The sequence below is a fragment of the Lactuca serriola genome, chromosome 1 (genome assembly GCF_051521515.1).
Source record: "Lactuca serriola cultivar US96UC23 chromosome 1, Lser_US96UC23_V15, whole genome shotgun sequence".
Taxonomy (NCBI): Eukaryota; Viridiplantae; Streptophyta; class Magnoliopsida; order Asterales; family Asteraceae; genus Lactuca; species Lactuca serriola.
In genome coordinates, this window is record NC_136408.1 from 17,290,191 (window position 1) to 17,312,497 (window position 22,307).

General features: G+C 37.3%; 1 protein-coding gene across 1 annotated transcript; it reads right to left on the bottom strand.

Annotated features, from left to right (window-relative positions):
- Nucleotides 1-19,506: 19,506 nt before the first annotated feature.
- LOC145059826 (uncharacterized) lies at nucleotides 19,507-22,105 on the bottom strand. Its single transcript, XM_079007623.1, has one exon. It carries the CDS (start codon nucleotides 21,189-21,191, stop codon nucleotides 19,746-19,748), a length of 1,446 nt encoding a protein of 481 aa, XP_078863749.1. The 5' UTR covers nucleotides 21,192-22,105; the 3' UTR covers nucleotides 19,507-19,745.
- Nucleotides 22,106-22,307: the final 202 nt, after the last annotated feature.

Below are 22,307 nucleotides of genomic sequence, written 5' to 3' on the forward strand. Positions count from 1 at the left end.
GACAGGGCCTTCCTTGACGCGCATTTGCGTGTCGTCTAAGCCTTTTACGACGCGCAATGAGCGTCGTAAAAGGCTGTTTTTCTAGTAGTGTATAAAAAGGTGATATTCTTTATAAAAGGTGTGGTATTTTTATAAAGAAAATATGGTATAAATGATGTATAAATATTTAATTTGAATTATAAAAATTCAAATTGTTAATAAAATCATTATTATCAAAAATAATAATATGTTACACGAAAATTAGGTTGATCCCTAAATTCTTTTCGTTAAAAGTTTGGCGTTTTAGGCCGGGTATGGAATTTGTCGTATTTGGTGACGAATTCACCAAAAATTTGTATTTGTAGCCTTTGTTATGAATTTGCCATGTAGTGTAAGGATTATGAATTCCACTACATCGTGTTATGAATTTTATTTATACTAAAACAATATAAAATTGAATTATCGAATTGTTACAATACTAACCTTATTTAGGGTTTATGTTCTATAATTTCCAATAAGAGTGGTGCTTTGTGACATCCCCAAAATCACGCCAGAAAAGACCGATTTTCATTTATGCTTTTAAAATAATGTCAGAGTAAATCCTTTTGATTTGAAAGAGTTGCGAAATTTGTTCCCAAAACAAAACATGATAAAATAATATTTATCAAAGCATTTCATCAAGAGAGGCATTTTCATTATATAATCAAAACTCGGGATGTCATGTTCCGATACAGACCATAAAGCATAAACGATAACATTACAAGTCATTCAACAAATATATACATATACAGACTTGTAAACAAAACAACTCGATGATTCATCCATCTTACGCCCTTGCGCCATGTGACATCCCCAAAATCTCGGCCAGAAAAGACCGTTTTTCATTTATGCTTTTGAAATATTTTCAGAGTAAATCCTTTTGATTTGAAAGAGTTGCGGAATTTGTTCCCAAAAACAAAACATGATAAAACAAGGTTTACCAAAGCATTTCATAAAAGAAATGTATTTTTCATTATATAATCAAAACTCGGGGCGTCATGTTCCGATACAGACCAATAAGCATAAACGATAGCACTACAAGTCATTCAACAAATATATACATATACAGACTTGTAAACAAAACAACTGATGGATCATCCATCTCATGCCCTCGCGCCACTTCCTGTAATACAAATAAAACTGAGTGGGTCAGGCTTGGGAGCCTGGTGAGCATATAGGGTTTTCAACCCACAATAAATAATCATATTTAATTTTCACCAACCAACAATAACCCAATTATCCATTCCCGTTATTCTCACTTTATGTCCCTAAAACAACTTACACAAGGGACCTAGTCTAAGAATATATCATCGGGGCGACAACACATGCTTCGGGGGTACCTCAGCAATATAAGTCAAATAAGGCAACCATGAGGGGGATGGAGTACAACAAATGAACACCCAAGTTCATTAACACCTACAGGTGGCGAACCTACTAATGTTTCCACAAGACTGTCTAGAATAGCCAATGGTCGTCATCTAAACTCCGCTAGATGACTAAATCAAACAACAACGAGGCCTCTCATCTGTTTATTACACACCAACTATCTACCCATGTTCTACCCAACATATTAGTAGATAAAATATACATTTTTATACATAGTTTTGAAAACTTGTATAGCATGCTTTAATAAACACATAATCCACATAACAGATGAGGCACACACACATAGCACATACCTCATAGAGAATAAATCATATCTATGAGATAGAAGAGAGTGAATACACATTCACACATAACACAACCAAATATATACACATAGCACATATTTTATTTAAAATACTTCCTATTATTGTATTTGGAAAAGGTAACTACACACTCACACTTATAAACAACAATATACTTAATACACTCGAACCAAACTCGTATTACTATTGTGTTTATGAAAGGTAGTATACACTCACACTTATAAACAACAATATACTTAATACACTCGAACCAAACTTGTATTATTATCGTGTTTCTGAAAGGTAGTATACACTCACTTGATCAGAAGATGATCGGACAGCACTACGACTTGCAGAAGTAGTAATCCACAGCAGATCTGGAAGATCTTCACAAAAATCGAACTTCTCGCGGGCAGAGCTTCGACTCGGGAACCGCACTTCTCGGGATCTTCGGGATCTCGGGACTTGCCTCGGGGCTCGAGAATAATACCGGGGCTTCGGGATATTTCTAGCACGCAAAACGATGCAAAACAGGAGAGAGAAGAGAAGAAATTGGCAATTGGGTCGGCTGCCTTCGGATTCCTTTTATAGAGGCTGGAGCCTCGGAGTACGCGGGGCGTACGCCAGTACGCGGGGCGTACTGGTCCGAAGTCGTCATGGCATGCGTCATCCGAAGCCACTTGTTGTGATGTCGACACCTTCGGAGTACGCGGGGCGTACCTCGGATCAGACCGGTGACTCGCCTTCGGATAATGCTTCCGAATTTCCATTTAAATTTAAATACAAAATAATTAATAAACTTCGGAAATTCATATCTTCTTCATACGAACTCCGTTTTCGATGTTCTTTATATCCACGTGAAGGTGAGACTACGCTCTACAACTTTCGTTTAGACTCCGTCGGCTAATTTCGACTTTATTTTTATTATTTATTTTTATTAGGCTGTGACAGAAAAACTTCGTTATAAATTCATAACTTCTTCGTTTGACGTCCGTTCTCGCCTAAATTTTTATCTCTTTGATACCAAAAATGAGATCTTCGATTCTCATTTAGATTGCTTCGGCTAGAAACCCCTCGATCTCAAATCGAGTAAAAACAGGCTGCTCACCGCTAAGCCGAAACTTCGATAAATCATAACTTCCTCATACGAAGTCAGATTTGGGCGTTTTATATATATTCGGAAACCTCGTTTCAACTACTACAACATTATTCAAAGATATTAAGTTTATTTTACACTTAAATTTTGACGCTTATTTTTATTCTTAATTAATCAAACCACATAATTAAGCAATTAAGCACAAAACACACAATACTCAAATAATACAATCTTATTATTTCAAAACGGGTTACAGAGGTTAACCTAGACTATTACATTGCTAAAAGTGACAAGCCCGGAAACACAGGCGTTACACGCCACTTCCTGTAATACAAATAAAACTGAGTGGGTCAGGCTTGGGAGCCTGGTGAGCATATAGGGTTTTCAACCCACAATAAATAAATTATATTTAATTTCACCAACCAATCACTATCCCGATTACCCATTCCCGTTATCCTCACTTTACGTCCCTAAAACAACATCTATCTCAAGGGGCCTAATCTAGGATTTTCATCGGGACAGACATTACTGCTAAGAGGTTTCCTCAACAATAGATATCCTAAAGGCAACCATGAGGGGGATATAGTACACCGGTGAACACATTGTTCACAACACCTACAGGTTATGAACCTGCTAGCGTTCCACAAGACTATCTAGAAGGAGTCTGTGGTCGTTATCCATACTCCGCTGAATAACTAGATCAACAACAACAACATCGAGGCCTGTCATCTGTTTATTACACACCAACTATCTACCCATGTTCTACCCAACATATTAGTAGATAATAATATATATTTTTATACATAGTTTAAAACCTGTATAGCATTTTCATTCAATATATATTCCACATACAGATGAGGCACACCCACATAACATGTATTTCATAGAAAACAAATCAGATCTATGAGATTGAAGAGAGTGAATATACATTCACGCACATAACAACAAAATTATACACATAGCACGTATTTCATATAAAATACTTCATAATTATGCGTTAAAAGAAAGTAACTACACACTCACTTGATCAGAAGATGATCGGACAACACTACGGCTTGTAGAAGTAGTATTCTTCGGCAGATCTGGAAGATCTTCACAAAAACCGGACTCCTCGCGGGCAGAGCTTCGGCTCGGGAATCTTACTTCTCGGGATCTTCGGGACCTCGGGACTTGCTTCGGGGCTCGGGAATGATACCGGGGCTTCGGGGTACTTCTGGCACGCAAAACGATGCAAAACGGGAGAGAGAAGAGAGAAAAAGAGCAAATGAGCCGGCTGCCCTCGCATCCTATTTATAGGAGGCTGGAGCCTCGGAGTATGCTGGGCGTACAGCAGTACGCGGGGCGTACGCGTCCGAATCGTCATGGCATGCATCATCCGAAGAACTCGAGTGCGAGGGACGTCACGCTTCGCTGTATGTTGGGCGTACTTCGGATGAGTCCGATGACTCCCCTTCGGATAATACCAGATTTTATAATTAATTTAAAATATTAATTATTTAATAAACTTTGAAAATTCATATCTTCTTCATACGAACTCCGTTTTCGACGTTTTTTATATCCACGCGTAGGTGAGACAACGTTCTACAACTTTCGTTTAGACTCCGTCGGCTAATTTTGAATTTATTTTTATTAATTATTTTTAGTAGGCCGGGACAGAAAAACTTCGTTATAAATTCATAACTTCTTCGTTTGACGTCCGTTCTCACCTAACTTTTCATCGTTTCGATATCAACGAGATCTTCGATTCTCGTTTAGATTGATTCGGCTAAAAACCGCTTGATCTCAAATCGAGCATTTTGGGCTGCATACCGCTATTCGAAACTTCAATAAGTCATAACTTCCTCATACGAAGTCAGATTTGGGCGTTATATATATATATATATATATATATATATATATATATATATATATATATATATATATATATATATATATATATATATATATATATATATATATATATATATATTCGGAAACCTCGTTTCAACTACTACAACATTATCCAAAGATAACGAGTTTATTTTACACTTAAATTTTGACGCTTATTTTTATTCTTAATTAATCAAACCACATAATTAAGCAATTAAGCACAAAACACATAATATTCAAATAATACACTTCTATTATTTCAAAACGGGTTACAAAGGTTAACCTAGACCATTAAATCAACATTAATGACAGGCCCAGAAACACAGGCATTACAATTCTCTCCACCTTAGAATGATTCCATCCCCGAAATCACACATCAACAAACAAATGCGGATAGCGACCCATCATGTCACTCTCCGTCTCCCAGGTGAGATTCAGCCCATTCGTGTGTTTCAATCGGACAAGCACTAACTCGACCATCTTGCGTGACAACTTCTTAGTCTTTCGGTCAACAATTGCCTCTGGTTCTTCAATCAACCTTTTGTTCTCATCGATTCTCAACTCCAAAAGTGGAATCATGTCGGGAACTTCCCCCGTGAACTTCCTCAAATAACACACATGAAAAGTGTTATGAATTCCATTCAGTTCTTCTGGTAGTTCGAGCTTGTAAGCTTGGTTCCCAATCCTCTGAAGAACTTTAAACGGTCCAATAAACCTTGGACTTAATTTTCCCCTTTTACCAAATCTTATAAGTCCCGTCCACGGCGAGACTTTAAGCGAAACCAAATCCCCAACTTCAAAAGTCATCGGTCTTCGTTTTTTGTCAGCATAGCTCTTTTGACGATCCTGAGCTGCTAACATTCTTTCCCTAATTATTTTCAACTTTTCAGCAGTTTGATGAACCATCTTCGGTCCCATAAACTGCTTTTCCCCAGCCTCAAGCCAACAAGACGGCGTACGACACTTCTGTCCATACAAAGCTTGGTAAGGTGCCATCTTAATGCTCGAGTGAAAACTATTATTGTAGGAAAATTCTACCAATGGTAAATGTTCATCCCAGTTACCTTGGAATTCTAAGGTACATGCTCTTAGCATATCTTCAAGTGTTTGTATCGTCCGTTCGCTTTGACCATCAGTCTGCGGATGGTAAGCTGTACTTAAACACAACTTGGTACCCAATTCCTCTTGTAGAGTTTTCCAAAACCTCGAGGTGAAACTTCTGTCACGATCCGATACAATCGTTAACGGAACACCGTGAAGCCTCATAATTTCCTTCACATAAGAATTCGCAAGCTTCTCCATAGACCATTTCTCCTTGGCCGCTATGAAATGCGCACTCTTAGTGAATCGATTAACGACCACCCAAATCATGTCGTGACCATTCTTTGTTCTGGGCAGTTTAGTGACAAAATCCATAGCAATGTCTTCCCACTTACCCATAGGCACAGGAAATGGTTCTAAACTCCCGTACGGTTTCTGATGTTGTGTCTTTACTCTCGCACAAGTCACACACTCGGCCACATACTTTGAAATATCAAGCTTCATCGTCGGCCACCAGTAGTAGGGTTTCAGGTCCCTATACATTTTAGTGCTACCGGGATGAATCGAGTACATGGTTTTGTGAGCTTCTTCCATCAGAAGATCTCTGACTCCTCCTGTCTTAGGTATCCAAATCCGATCTTGGAACACCTTCAGTCCATGACTGTTTACACCGAACACCAATGTTTTGCCCAAACGTTCCTCCTTTCGGTCATTCTTCTCAAAAGCTTCGCTTTGAGCTTTCTTTATACTTTCCAAAATAGCCGAGACAACTTCAATTCTCAACGCTCTTGGCCTTTTCCTTTCAAGATTGACTTTTCGACTGAGAGCATCAGCAACAACATTAGCTTTACCGGGGTGGTAAAGTATTTCGCAGTCGTAGTCTTTAAGTAATTCTAGCCAGCGTCGTTGCCTCATATTCAATTCCTTTTGATTAAAGAGATATTGGAGACTCTTATGATCAGTAAAAAGTTTGCACTTCGTGCCATAGAGGTAATGCCTCCATATCTTCAGAGCGAAAACTACCACTGCCAATTCCAAATCATGAGTCGGGTAGTTCTTTTCATGCTCTTTCAGCTGTCGAGATGCATATGCTATCACCTTTTCTCTTTGGGTCAAAACACAACCCAATCCAACCCCAGACGCATCGCTATAAACAACGAAGTCTTCAACTCCATCGGGTAGAGAAAGTATCGGTGCCTCGCATAGTTTCTTCTTTAGCTTCTCGAACGCTTCTTTATGCTTATTATTCCAAGCATAAGTAGCTCCTTTGTGGGTCAAAGCTGTTAACGGAGTAGCGATCGAAGAAAAGCCTTGGATAAACCTTCGGTAATATCCGGCTAATCCCAAAAAGCTTCGGATCTCCGTGGGACTTTTCGATTGTTCCCACTTCATCACAGCTTCGATCTTTGCTGGATCAACCATTATCCCTTCTTGGTTGACCACGTGACCCAAGAATTGGACTTCACGAATCCAAAAATCATATTTGGAGAACTTAGCATACAACTTCTCCTTCTTCAAGACTTCTAACACTTCTCGCAAGTGTCTGCCATGCTCCTCTTGGCTTTTCGAATAAATCAGAATGTCATCTATGAACATTATCACAGATTTATCTAGGAACAGATTACAAACCCTGTTCATTAAATCCATGAATGCTGCTGGAGCATTGGTTAGTCCAAACGACATAACCAAGAACTCGTAGTGTGCATATCGTGTTCTGAATGCAATCTTCTCTATATCCTGCTCTCTTACTTTCAGCTGATGATATCTTGACCTCAAGTCGATCTTTGAAAAATAACTTGAACCTTGTAGTTGATCGAACAGGTCATCAATCCTCGGCAACAGGTATCTATTCTTTATTGTTACCTTATTCAGCTCTCGGTAATCAATGCACATCCTCATACTTCCATCTTTCTTCTTTACAAATAACACCGGAGCTCCCCAGGGTGATGAACTAGGTCTAATGAAACCATTGTCCAATAACTCCTGAAGTTGCATCATCAACTCCTTCATCTCTGTCGGTGCTAATCGATAAGGTGCTTTTGCTATTGGCGTCTTCCCTGGCAACAAGTCTATTCTAAACTCCACTTGCCTATCAGGCGGTAATCCAGGAAGATCTTCGGGAAATACTTCAGGATAATCACACATAACGGGAATATTCTGCATCACCTTCTTTTCCTTCTTAGCATCGATCACGAATGCTAAGTGTGATGTACACCCCTTGGTCAAACATTTTCTGGCTTTCATTAGAGAAATGATTCCAGAATTTACTCTGTGTTTATCTCCATACACCATAAACGATTCCTTCCCAGGCGGGTTCACTTTCACTATCTTCTTCTTGCATAAAATTTCGGCATCATTGGCGCTAAGCCAATCCATTCCCAATACGATGTCGAAACCATTAAGTTCGATAGGCAATAATTCCTCTTGGAACTTATTCCCATTCAGATCAATTAAGATGTTTTTCATATGACGGCTAACAGGTACAAACTTGCCACTAGCAACTTCGACTAATAAGGCATTATCTAGTCTAACAATAGGCAAAGCTAGTTTTCGACCAAATTCATGCGATATAAAGGAGTAGTTGGCTCCAGAATCAAATAAGATTTGGGCAGGCAATGTGTTTATGAGAAAGGTACCTGAAGCGACATCAACTTCATCTTTAGCAGCTTCCAGTGTCATCTGGAATGCTCTTGCCTTTGGCTTTGGCGGAATGTTGGGTCTAGCTGCCTCCTTCTTCTTCGGGCAGTCCCTCGACATGTGTCCCTCCTCACCACAACCATAACAAACCTTCTTATAGAGGGTGCATTCATTTGCATAGTGCCCTGGCTTTCCACACTTGTAGCATGTGGCCACTACCTCACATTTTCCATGATGCTTCTTCTTACATTTGTCGCACCATTTTGCTTCGCCTCCAATTCCCCTCGAACCAGACTTCGAGAACTTGTTTTTCTTATTGGACCCTGAAGTTCCATCGAACTTCCTCTTTTCACCAACTTCTATCCTTTCCAGACCCTTTTCCTTCTGTTGGGCCTCCACATTCTTAGCTGCATGAACAACCGTTTTCAGAGTGGTTGCCATCTTGACTGTCGGACCAAAGTCGGCAGGCAGTCTATTAGCAAACCTCTCAATCTTGGAGATTTCCGTTGGCACTAGGTACGGAAATAACTTCATTTTCTCAGTGAATGTAGTAGCATAGTCGTCTATGCTCATCTTCCCCTTCTTCAAGTTTTGGAACTCATTGTTCAGATCAATCAGATCTATCTCTGAACAATACTGCACCCTTAGTTGTTCTAAGAACTCCTCCCATGACATTTTTAGGGCTTCTCCTCGTGGCAAAGTATCTTCCAACAACTTCCACCAACTCAAGACTCCAGTCTTCAGTTGTCTAACCGCGAAAACAGTCTTCTGTTTGTTGCTACAGTCGCAACTTTCAAATACCATCTCCATTTCGGAGATCCAATCCATTATCTCAACAGGCTTTGGGCTCCCAGAAAGACTTGGCGGTTGGCGCCCAAGAAGTTCTTTTACATTCGCCCATCCTTGTTGTTTCTCCTTTCCAGATCTTTCCTTCGTTCTCCTTGAGTCCCAACTTGACTCATAATGCGACTATTGTTCCCTTCCTCCGATTGCTCGGGAATCAATTTGAGTTCCTCAATAGGTATGATAGGTTCGTCCCTATTATCATGCAACATCTGTCGCATCTCATCCCTTTGTTCGACTAACATAGCCCGAATCATGGCTTGCACCCTAGCCATTGTTATTGGTTCTGGTGCTGCTGCTACAACAGGTATTTGCTCAATCACTGGTGGTTGATTCCTATTTTCATCCGTGTTTCCAACGCCATTCCTTGTTCTCACCATTTTTGATCTACACACTGAATAAGGTGAAATTTAGATCTTCATTCACGATAGATTTCAAATCATCCTTATCACTCCGAAATGATTACATGCTAGTTCTAATATCGTATACATACGCTTAGAATCCTAAACACATAAACCTTCAGATCCGGTTGGCAACAAACCGTAGATCCGAACAAATAATATCATATATGACAACATATAACATTTAGCACATAAAAACATTTTAGGCAACTTTCCTAAAAATAAACTAGTGCTCGTGTCTAAAATCCAACAGACACACATCTCAAAATTCCACTTAGCATTCTAAGTTTAAGTCTAGAAATCCTACAAATTCCTAGTTCGCTTAAACTAATGCCCTGATACCAACTGTGACATCCCCAAAATCACGGCCATAAAAGACCAATTTTCATTTATGCTTTTAAAATAATTTCAGAGTAAATCCTTTTGATTTGAAAGAGTTGCGAAATTTGTTCCCAAAACAAAACATGATAAAATAATATTTATCAAAGCATTTCATCAAGAGATGCATTTTCATTATATAATCAAAACTCGGGATGTCATGTTCCAATACAGACCATAAAACATAAACGATAACATTACAAGTCATTCAACAAATATATACATATACAGACTTGTAAACAAAACAACTCAATGATTCATCCATCTTACGCCCTTGCGCCACTTCCTGTAATACAAATAAAACTGAGTGGGTCAGGCTTGGGAGCCTGGTGAGGATATAGGGTTTTCAACCCACAATAAATAAATTATATTTAATTTCACCAACCAATCACTATCCCGATTACCCATTCCCGTTATCCTCACTTTACGTCCCTAAAACAACATCTATCTCAAGGGGCCTAATCTAGGATTTTCATCGGGACGGACATTACTGCTAAGAGGTTTCCTCAACAATAGATATCCTAAAGGCAACCATGAGGGGGATATAGTACACCGGTGAACACATTGTTCACAACACCTACAGGTTATGAACCTGCTAGCGTTCCACAAGACTATCTAGAAGGAGTCTGTGGTCGTTATCCATACTCCGCTGAATAACTAGATCAACAACAACAACATCGAGGCCTGTCATCTGTTTATTACACACCAACTATCTACCCATGTTCTACCCAACATATTAGTAGATAATAATATATATTTTTATACATAGTTTAAAATCTGTATAGCATTTTCATTCAATATATATTCCACATACAGATGAGGCACACCCACATAACATGTATTTCATAGAAAACAAATCAGATCTATGAGATTGAAGAGAGTGAATATACATTCACGCACATAACAACAAAATTATACACATAGCACGTATTTCATATAAAATACTTCATAATTATGCGTTAAAAGAAAGTAACTACACACTCACTTGATCAGAAGATGATCGGACAACACTACGGCTTGTAGAAGTAGTATTCTTCGGCAGATCTGGAAGATCTTCACAAAAACCTGACTCCTCGCGGGCAGAGCTTCGGCTCGGGAATCTTACTTCTCGGGATCTTTGGGACCTCGGGACTTGCTTCGGGGCTCAGGAATGATACCGGGGCTTCGGGGTACTTCTGGCACGCAAAACGATGCAAAACGGGAGAGAGAAGAGAGAAAAAGAGCAAATGAGCCGGCTGCCCTCACATCCTATTTATAGGAGGCTGGAGCCTCGGAGTATGCTGGGCGTACAGCAGTACGCGGGGCGTACGCGTCCGAATCGTCATGGCATGCGTCATCCGAAGAACTCGAGTGCGAGGGACGTCACGCTTCGTTGTACGCTGGACATACAGCAGTACGCTGGGCGTACTTCGGATGAGTCCGATGACTCCCCTTCGGATAATACCGGATTTTATAATTAATTTAAAATATTAATTATTTAATAAACTTTGAAAATTCATATCTTCTTCATATGAACTCCGTTTTCGACGTTCTTTATATCCACGCATAGGTGAGACTACGTTCAACAACTTTCGTTTAGACTCCGTCGGCTAATTTTGAATTTATTTTTATTAATTATTTTTAGTAGGCCGGGACAGAAAAACTTCGTTATAAATTCATAACTTCTTCGTTTGACGTCCGTTCTCACCTAACTTTTCATCGTTTCGATACTAACAACGAGATCTTCGATTCTCTTTTAGATTGATTCGGCTAAAAACCGCTTGATCTCAAATCGAATATTTCGGGCTGCATACCGCTAAGTCGAAACTTCAATAAGTCATAACTTCCTCATACGAAGTCAGATTTGGGCGTTCTACTTAAACGGACTTAACTTAGTATAAGGTCTTTACTTCGATTATCGTAACAGACTGATGGTTCATGTTCTAATGACCTCTCATCGTATGATACAACGCTTAGACTCAAGTCTTTTTGTGTCAGATTCCAGAATGGACGATACCTTCCTTCATGTTCTAATGTGGTATAATCACATTCTAACATAGAGCACTTATTGCTACAAGCTTCTTACTTTAACAACAACCGCAATACTTCTATTGATCGCTTCGATTATCTTTCACTTCAATCTTCTAGCTTAAGTCAGATGCTACATCGAACTTGGTTCTCAGAACTACGTAACATACTAATCTTAGTCAGACTCGATTTGATATGACTACTAGAGTCAGAATAACAATCATCTTCTTAGTCATTACCGAAACGATGGACTCCCTCCTTAGAGGCCTTGGACGAATTCTTATGGGTTTCCCTATAGATTTCGTCAACTCCAACTTCTATGGAGTCTATTAGCCCATTTATGTAACAATCTTATAATTACACAATCAGCCCCCTTTATTTAATTAATCTCTTTTAACCACAAAATTAATTCTTGTTAATTATTGACTAATATTAATTAAATAATATGATTTCTCTTTTAATATATTATTCATATAATATATTAATAAATCATAATTAATCCTCTTTCTCCTTAGTTCATCCTATCAGTTGCTATGGTGAAGGCAACCCAAAAGGACCATGCTTACAATCGGGTCAAGTACATACCAAAATAGTTATGGGCTTAGACACCTAATCCAACAGTCTCCCACTTGGATAAGTCTAATAACTATATTGCATATGACTTCGGAACCTGATCAACAATCGTAGCTTTCAAAAACCGTTGTCGAACTCTGATCTTATCAGAAACGTGTCCTTTAGACAAGGGATCATATATTCCTCCATTCTAGATATCGTATGAACTGAGACATGGATTTTAATCATACTCTCTATTCATGTGTTGTTTCCCGATTTCCGATTTATGACGAATGATAACAGATTACAATTGAACACATCAACTCAGTCCCGGCTTGGCCAAGCGCTTAGGGTGTCATCACTAAATCATCGAGGGGACACAAATATCGCTTTTATCCCACTTTGAGTAAAAGGAACGAATAAACTTTGACTCAATGCTCGCTTGTACCTACTCATCAAATCACCAATAACAATATGTTTTATAACACCAAGTTACTGGTGCGTTTACATATTATCAATGTGCAACCAACTTGCAGAATACAACTCACACGTCTCGATTTTAAGAATATAAGATATTATCGTCTCACCAATGACTCGTGATAAAATCCATGAAGCGATCCAAGTGAGTGTGGTTTTAATCCAATACTCTAATCTTATAGGAGCACTCATAAACCGTGCAACAAACTTTTGCTATGTCTAAAACACTTTAGACAATCTACAGTCAGATTCATGACAGTCTTCTTTCATACATACTTCCAAAATATGATCGATTGTGGATGGTTTGAATAATCTTATTATTTGGGAAGTCAAAACATGCAAAGTGAAACACAAGAATAATACTAATCCCATATGGCCCCAAACTTTTGAGTATAAATAAGACACCTTTATTTAATCATCATATTGATTATTACTCATTATTCATTGTTTCGGGTAATTATCAACTTATTACTTGAATTATAACAACAGTTGTCCCATGCACCAAGCATGCGCACTATGTTTACCTATGGTCCTTACTTTGTGAAATAGATCAATTTAACACATTTCCAAATAATACTCATTTCACAACTCTTAATCCTTATCATTAGTGTAAGAATACAGAATTCTCGCCACTACTAGAACATGTTAGATTTTAACATTTTATGCAATGATCCTTTTTGTAATCTTATTGCACAAAAGTCACCAAGACTTTGCCAATGAAACTACAAAGTTCTCTATTGGATATTGTTACAAGAAAATTCCATAGATGTGAAGTCTCACATTCAAAGTACATTCCTTTGAACATCCTTCTTGCGTAAAAGTTTCTAATCTAGACATATATTCTCGATATCCAACTCCCAATATGTAAATATTTCCATATTTGTTAGATGACAACTCATTATTAATAGAATCATATATAATCATAATAATGTCATTATGGTCCATTCGTTACTATACTTCCAACTGCCCACAAGTGACAAATCCTTGGCGAACCTTAGATTTTCGTTGACAGTTGTTTAATTATTTTAGTCAAATCCGGTTCTAATCCATTTTCCCTCTTAATTCCCTAGGCATTTGGAAATTTTAGAATAGTCCAGCATATGCAATCGACCCTATACCCGAAGCGTATGGGATACGATTCATAATGAAAAACGTGATACTTTACCGGTTCCTTGCTATAATATTGCCATATATAGAATCCTTTTAAGTTGAATCTTTTCAACTTAACGTCCATATATGTCTTTTGACTATAGTTGATTAAAATTTCTCGATCCAAGCTTTTAGATTTCGAAACGAAGTATAATATTCTCTCAATTAATTATAGAAAAACAACTATTCAACCTTTGCAAATTGAAACTTTGTTTTCTATAATTAATATTGCTAACTTGCAATACTTAAAATAATAATCATGCTTCCACTAACATGATAATTATATCCGTACCAGCATAACATTTATGCTCCCACTAGCTTTGACACGTATTCAGAAAACATTTGGACTTCTAGAAATCAATACTTATTTACTTCCAAAGTTCATATTTCTAATACGATATGCTTCGATAAGTCTTTATCTAAGCTTCTCAACCTCACACATCTTTCCTTAGAAAGCTTATATGTGTGTCTAAACAATTTTAGTACTTATAACAATAATTCCTAAATGTTTAAACTAATTGCCAAATATCACAATTCGAACTCCGAAGAGGGATGCCGTAATCATAATCGAATTTGAGAATGCAATTTACACAACAACTAACTCCTTAAAATCTTCCTAGTGAAAGCGTTTCCTTACAATCATTTTCATGAAGGAGAGAAACCTTATGACACTTAGATTTTATGGTGTATGTGCTCTTATCCATGTGAATTTGTCATAAACATAATCATAATATAATGTTTGTGTCTAATCCAAACTCTTATGGACATAACTTGTTCATTCTTAATTTCTTGCCGTTAAGGGTCCCACCATTGCTTCCAAGTTATTTAGCAGCCCACCTATACTAGTCAACGTACTTTCATTGAACAAGGTGTTGGCCCTTATGCAATCAATTGAGAACTCGTAGAACTCATATGCATAAGTAGCTTCATTGGAATGGCATAGAAATAAAATTTTGTCAACACGATAGGTTGCAAACCTCAAGTCGTGCGCTAGTGTCTAATAGGTTTACTCCTGATTAGTTCTTGAACCTTTTTCAAGATCATTTAGACTCCTACTGACCTCTTGACATATAAGATTCTCTTGTCAAGAAACATTTCTTGACAAACAAATATTCAAGAGTTAGTACGGATTCTTATCAAGACAAACCACTACACCCAATTGGTCTTAGTTGGTCATTGTCTTTATCCAAGACATCTTTCAAACGTGCAAGAGTAAGAAAAACAATTTTCTACTTCACATTTGATGAGTGTGTTAAAACTTCTTAAGATGTGTCACTCAAGTCACATTTGATGAGTGTGTTAAAACTTATTAATGTTATATTCTTAGGATTAATGTTATATGTATTAATTTTTTAATAAATTGTTTAATAATTAATGGTCCCAAATTAATCCCCGCTTAGCCGATTAATCCTTTGACCCCAGTCCACCGCCGAGCTACCGCCGAACAATTTCTGCAACCTTGACTTATACATATATAATATATTAGACTTTTAATATTATATAGTACAAGGGTGTATTTTACACTTTTAAAATACTATGCTGTCTAATTTAATAAAATTATACTTTTAATTTAATTAAATATAAACCATATCATTATGGATTTATTAACTCTCTTTTAATTATACATTTAATTAAATTAATAAAACCATAAGGTGTAATTTGAACTTTTCAAACAACTAGGGTTTTATAATTTAAAATTTTCAAAGTTAAACTTTTAATCAAAAATTTAAATTCCAAAACTTGAGGACAAGTTTTGAAACTTTTCAAAACTATCTAGATCAAATTACAAATAATTCAACTAATCAAATAATTTGGTGATTATCTAAATATGACTTAATTCAATTTCTTGCAAGATAATTCATCAAATAATTCAAATAAATCAAGTTTATCATATAAGACAATGATTATCAAATTAATTTGACAATTATCTTCTATTTTGGTAAGGATAATCACTCCAAATTAATAAAAATCAGATTTTATCAATAAAAAACGTTTATGGTAATTATCCACAGCCAAAACAGGTTAAAATCCCGCAAAAACAACAATCAGACCTACAAACTCGTCAAGTTCCTAGTGAACTTGGCGAGTTCACCTATGAACTCATCGAGTTCAGGCTCCAGAATGCACTTTTTTTTTGCGATTTTCAGCTTGAACGATTATGTAAAGCATCAAATACATCAAACAAACAACCTAGTCTCTGATACCACTGATGGGTTATGAGCACTACATCGATCGTATGGTGTATATGCAAACCCTAAAGCTTTGGATCTAGTTTGTCTAATGAACATGCAATAATCATCCAAAGCTCATAAACCCTAGATCTAGCATATAGTAATCGAATTAACATATGAATTAGGGTTTAGATCTTACCTTGATTGTTATGTAGCAATAACAATCTCAATTCCTTTTGATCTTGACCTTTGAAAGCTTAGTGCCTCAAATGTTGCACCTCTATTGGAGTCACAAACACCATGAGCAACAAGATGACCTAGGAGATGGAGGAGGAGCACCAAAAACGACCAAGAACCCTTAGGGATTACTTCACTACGTTTTTAGGGCCTTAGGGGTTCCTTATATAGGTAGGCTATTAGGGTTTTCAACTAGGAAACCCTAATTTGACTGCTTAGGCCCTAAGCAGCCCATTGACTCCCTCCTTAAAGGCCTTGGACGAATTCTTATGGGTTTCCCCATAGATTTCGTCCACTCCAACTTTTGTGGAGTCCATTAGCTCATTTATGTAACAATTTTATAATTACACAATTAGTCCCCTTTATTTAATTAATCTCTTTTAGCCACAAAATTAATTCTTATTAATTCTTGACTAATATTAATTAAACAATATGATTTCTCTTTTAATATATTACTTATATAATATATTAATAAACAATAATTAATCCTCTTTCTCCTTAGTTCATCCTATCAGTTGCTATGGTGAAGGCAACCCAAAAGGACCATGCTCACAATCGGGTCAAGTACATACCGAAATAGTTATGGGCTTAGACACCTAATCCAATAGAATCAACATTCCTCGCTCCGCCATCGGTCAACAGTGGGTCTCTCAGCTTCGTCGTTGACTGGAATGGCGGTTGATGATGGCGATAGAGCGGTGGCTATCAGCGGCTAGGTTGCGGCAATTCACAACAGCAACTTCCGACTGCCTTGCTCTCTTTCTGATGTAGAAAAGGATTGGCTCCGACGGTTTCCGGCCTTAATGGTGGCTATACCGTGGCGGAGGAAGGATGGGGATATATGGTGGCGGCGCCGGAGGGAGTGGGAGGTGAAGGTGACGGCTGAGGTTATGCATTAGTGTTAGGGTTACGGGAGTGCTATATACCTGATACCCTTCCAAACTTTTAGCCATAATGACAATAATGGTCCCTCCCCCATAAGAATCTTTCCAAAAGAAGTCCATAATTTACCATTTAAACCCCACCCTCTGAAATCCCTTACAAATCAAGTCCGAAATTTACCAAGCAACCCCTCCCTCTACAAATTGTTTTCAATTGAAGTCCTTATGTTACCAAGTGGCCCCTCCTCTACCAAAACCTTTTCAACTTAGGTCCAGAATTTACTCTTTAGCCCTTGTTTCCATAAATCTTTTCATATTAAGTCCCATACTTACCAAACACCCACTGCCTTCTAAAATCTTTACAAAATAAATCCTGGAACTTACACTTTCAATCCCCAACTTCTAATTTATGCCAGTTAACTCCTCAAAACCAACACCTTGCTATATAATTATTGATTTTAGTTTTACTAATCATTCATTAATTTGCTTATTTATATATTTATTTAATAAACGGGGTGTTACACAACCAATCATTTTGTAGATTTTGACGTTGTAATATTTCATGCACGATAGATTTTTATTTACTATAAAAGTTATATCTCACACGTACCTATTCAGATTGTTGCGAAATTCAGATTTTTAGGATCGCGGTAGCTTATAGAATCTAAATATGTTAACTTGCTCTCAAAGTGACGCAGATTTAAACGCATTCATTTTTTAGTTTAAGGTTTGACGCCATTAAGGTCTTAGTCGAATATATTGACATATATTAGGCAGTTACAAGGTCATCCTTATTATATTTTCGTGTTTTATTGTTAGATACAAACGACGATTGATGACGTATTTTCTAGGTTGTCACATGTGAGCCCGGTGTGCATGCATTGTATTTATATTGTGGTCTGTGGTATTTCGGGGGAACTCACTAAACTTTGACTTAGAATTGTGGATTAAATATTTTTCAGATAATAATGATGATCATGGGAAGACGAATGCGTGACTGTATACATTCATCAGTAGCAATGGAGGTTCTGCGTTTATTACTCTGATTTTTAAATAAATGTATTTTGGAACAAATGATTTTCTTAACTTGGATTCTATAAATGTGAAGTTTTACCTTAATTAAAAATGAAAATTTTTGTTGTGAAAATGGGACGTTACACATTCATATTCGCTTCAAAGATTTTTGGTTCTTGAGTTCTCGGTGCGAAACAAAACACAAGGATTTCGTATTCTGGAGTTCTTCAAAGATTTGAAACACACAACGGATGTGTGCATGTGGGTTTTGAAACAAACACACAAAGATTTCGTGTTCTTAACTTCTATTGGGTTTTTGAAATTGAGTTTATCTTCATTGAGATGTCGAATCCGGAAACCTGTTCAAGAAATCTAGACACCGACATTTCCAAACTAAAGTTGAAAGGTTTGTGTACGTGAATACGTGTGTTTTGAACCTAGACATGAACATGATGTTCTTGAAACTCGATTTCAAAAGAACACAATTTTAAATTGTTAAGAAATCTTTTGTGTGTGTGTTCAAGAAACCTAGATGCGTTTATGATGAACATAATGAGGATGACACCAAAAACTCCTACATCAAAACCCATATATTTATTCTCAAAGAATAAAACTAAGAATGGTTAAAAATCGAACAAAAACACTAATGCATTATGACATTCTTAAATATATAATTCTTGATAGAATGCATTTGATCTTCTTTAATTGTCATAAAATCGACTTGGTTTCAACCATTTTTAATTACGAGAATGAGATGCATTGTCGTAAGAATATAGATCTGATTTGTGATGTATGCCTCCAGAAATTGTATATTTTGGCAAGACCACAAGTTCAAACGTAGATATGATTTTTGCGAACCTCGTGTCTCATGGCTTAAGGCTAAAAAAGCCTTAAAAACTCACAAAATGTTCTTCCTCCCACTAATGGGAGACAAGGAAACTAGCCAACTTGCTAGTTTCTATATATTTTCCAACACAAAAACATACTAATTACCAGATCAGTAATCCGCGCATTATACATGGCCAATCTCCGGCAACAAGGTAGCAGACCATTGAAAGAGCAAAAACAAAGGTTAAGTGCTGATCTTTAGTACTATAGTTCATGAAACTATTGTTCTTTAATGAGGAATAACAATGAATTTAAATCACACAATGTAGAACTCTGACAAATTTTGTATTGGCTACTTAAAAGTGTTGGTCAACACAGAAAATTACATCAAATACGTAAAGAATCAATGAAATGTGTATGATCCGGTGTATTAGTAGTGGTATAATGGAATTGACACTTGAAATGATCTTTTGGAAGTGTTAGCTTGTTGAAAGCAAACCAAGTAATGTTGATGCATGGTTGTAGCACCATGGATTATACTCGGTTCCTATGGTACTTGTGTCCCCCATCATTATTTCTTGTTGCTGTTCTTCTTCTTCTTCTTCTTCTGTAGGATCAGGAAGCATGTTTAGATCAATAAAACCTCGGATTTCCTGAACTGGTTTCGCCACTTTCTCGACCAAACTTGGGTTTTGTTGATTAAGTTTAGCCTCTGCAATCAAGTGTGATCTCTTGTGACCCCCCAAAGCTTGTCCTGATGAGAAAATTTTAAAGCAAATTGAGCACTCATGAGCTCCTAGCACCAATGTGTTCTTCAAAGAACCACCAAGATTGAAACTTGATGTTGAATGATGATTATCAGATGTTTTTTCACAACACCCATTAATCATATCTTCATGATCTAACACGGGTTTGCTTTCAATCTTGTTTTTGTGGTCATTATTCCAATCAAAACATCCCTTTAACTTGTTGTGACTTGCTCTATGCCCACCAAGTGCTTGATAAGAGTGAAAACTCTTGTTGCAAGTAGTACATTCAAACTTTCTCTTGTTTTGATCATCAAATTCGTCTTCATTGATTGTTTTTTTCTCGAAATCATCAAAACCCACCTCAGATCTTCCAAGGATTTCGTAACCAACTTCTGATTCTGCTAATTTCTTCATCTTATAACCATTTCCGGTTATCTTCTTGCCCCATTTCCCCACATCTCTGGAAAGCATGATCAAACACATAGCAATCTCTACTTCTTGTTCTTGATCCATATCAGAAACAACACTTGTTGAAGCATGGTTAGCATTCATGGAAACCGAAGATGAAGCTGTAGCGGTGGTGGTGGTTGTGGTGGTGGTGGTAACAGTAGGAGTGGTAGCACACGTAACTATCGACTTTTTGGTTGTTCCATTTCTTGATCTTGATTTCTTCATTTGACGGATTTTTATACCCGAATTGTCATTACCGGATTGACTAATCTTAGAATCTTGAGTCAAAATTGCGGTTTTGGTGTTTAAGACTTTATCAGAGTGACATTTCATGTGTCCAAACAAGGCCTTCCAAGACTGAAAACCTTTTCCACATTCTTTACAAAGCTTATCAAGAACAACCAAACAGTCGTCGTGGGGTTCACTTGAATCTTTTGCTTTCAGAGTCTTTTTGGGATCTTTTCTCAGTTCATAACCCAAATCATTCGAGTTTGAAGAGCCATTGAGGACTGATGTGTTGTTGTTATCCATCATGTTTTTTCTGTCATTGTTGTTGACAGATGAGAGCTTCATCTTGTGATGATGATCGGTGGAGTTGATCACGTGAGACCTCATGTGACCTCCCAAGGATCTACCACAGGGGAAGCTTTTGTCGCACAGCTTACACATGTGTTTCATAAGTTCTCGATCACTTTGTTGCACTGAATTTTGATTGGACTTCAACATTTTCAACGAACAAAAGGTCAAAATACAGATCAGATTGTAAGCTAAAGTGGTCCAAGACAGAGGATGATGATGAATTCTCAAAGAAACAGAGAATTTAAGCTTGAAAATTGAGAATTAAAGAACACACAGATCAAGACACAAGAACAAAAGCTTAAATCTCGGATTGCATTTTACTTTCAGCAAGAACATGCCTTAAAAAGTTGAATATTGAGAATTGTGAAACACCCAGATCAAGAAAGATGATCAAAAGCTCAAATCGTTAGTTGGTATCCGGTCTTTCTGCCGACTGAAACGAATAACAAAGAACCCATCTCAGATTCGATTTGTTCTTAGCAAGAACACGACTTGAAAAAAATTTCAACCGAAAATTGAGACACGCGAAGATCAAGAAACACGATTAGAAGCCCAAATCTTTGGTGGGTTTTCAATCGTCTTGCAGAATGAAATGAAGAATAAAGAAGAACCCATCTCAAATTGCATTTTGTAGCTCAGCAAAAACAAGATCCAATCGCGTTAAAATGAGAACACAAGAACTAAATTGAAGCTACACTCGAGTAGTAGTCAAGAATCGAAGCAAAAAAGATCAGAAATCTGAAAAAGAGATGATGGGTCGGTTACCTTTCTTGCTAATGATGACGATGAAGAAGCACACCCTCTCTCTCTTTCTCTCTGTCTGAACTTTTATCAGTTTCTCTCTCTAGAGATATATATGTAAGCAGAGAGACAGAAGAGAGAGATGAATAGGCTATAGTTGGAGGGAGAAGGAGAAATCCATGCATGGAAATAAGGATAAAAAGAGGCAAAAGCAACGTGTACTCAGCTAAGTATCCTACGCCAAACGCCAATCCGACGGCTTAAATTGCTCCACATTGGGCATCTCCAAACCGGTGGCCTCATGATTGTTGCCCTACAATTCCTAATTTTGCCATGATCTCTGTAATTTATCTACCCACAGAAATATAAACATTAATAAACAATGGTGTGGGTCTCTTACACCTCACATCTTCCTTCAATGAATTAACCTAATACTCCCAATCAGGACATGACAAGTGTCACACTTATTCCTAAAGTATTTGGCCTTATTAATTAACAAAGGGCAATCTCGTCATTTCCTAA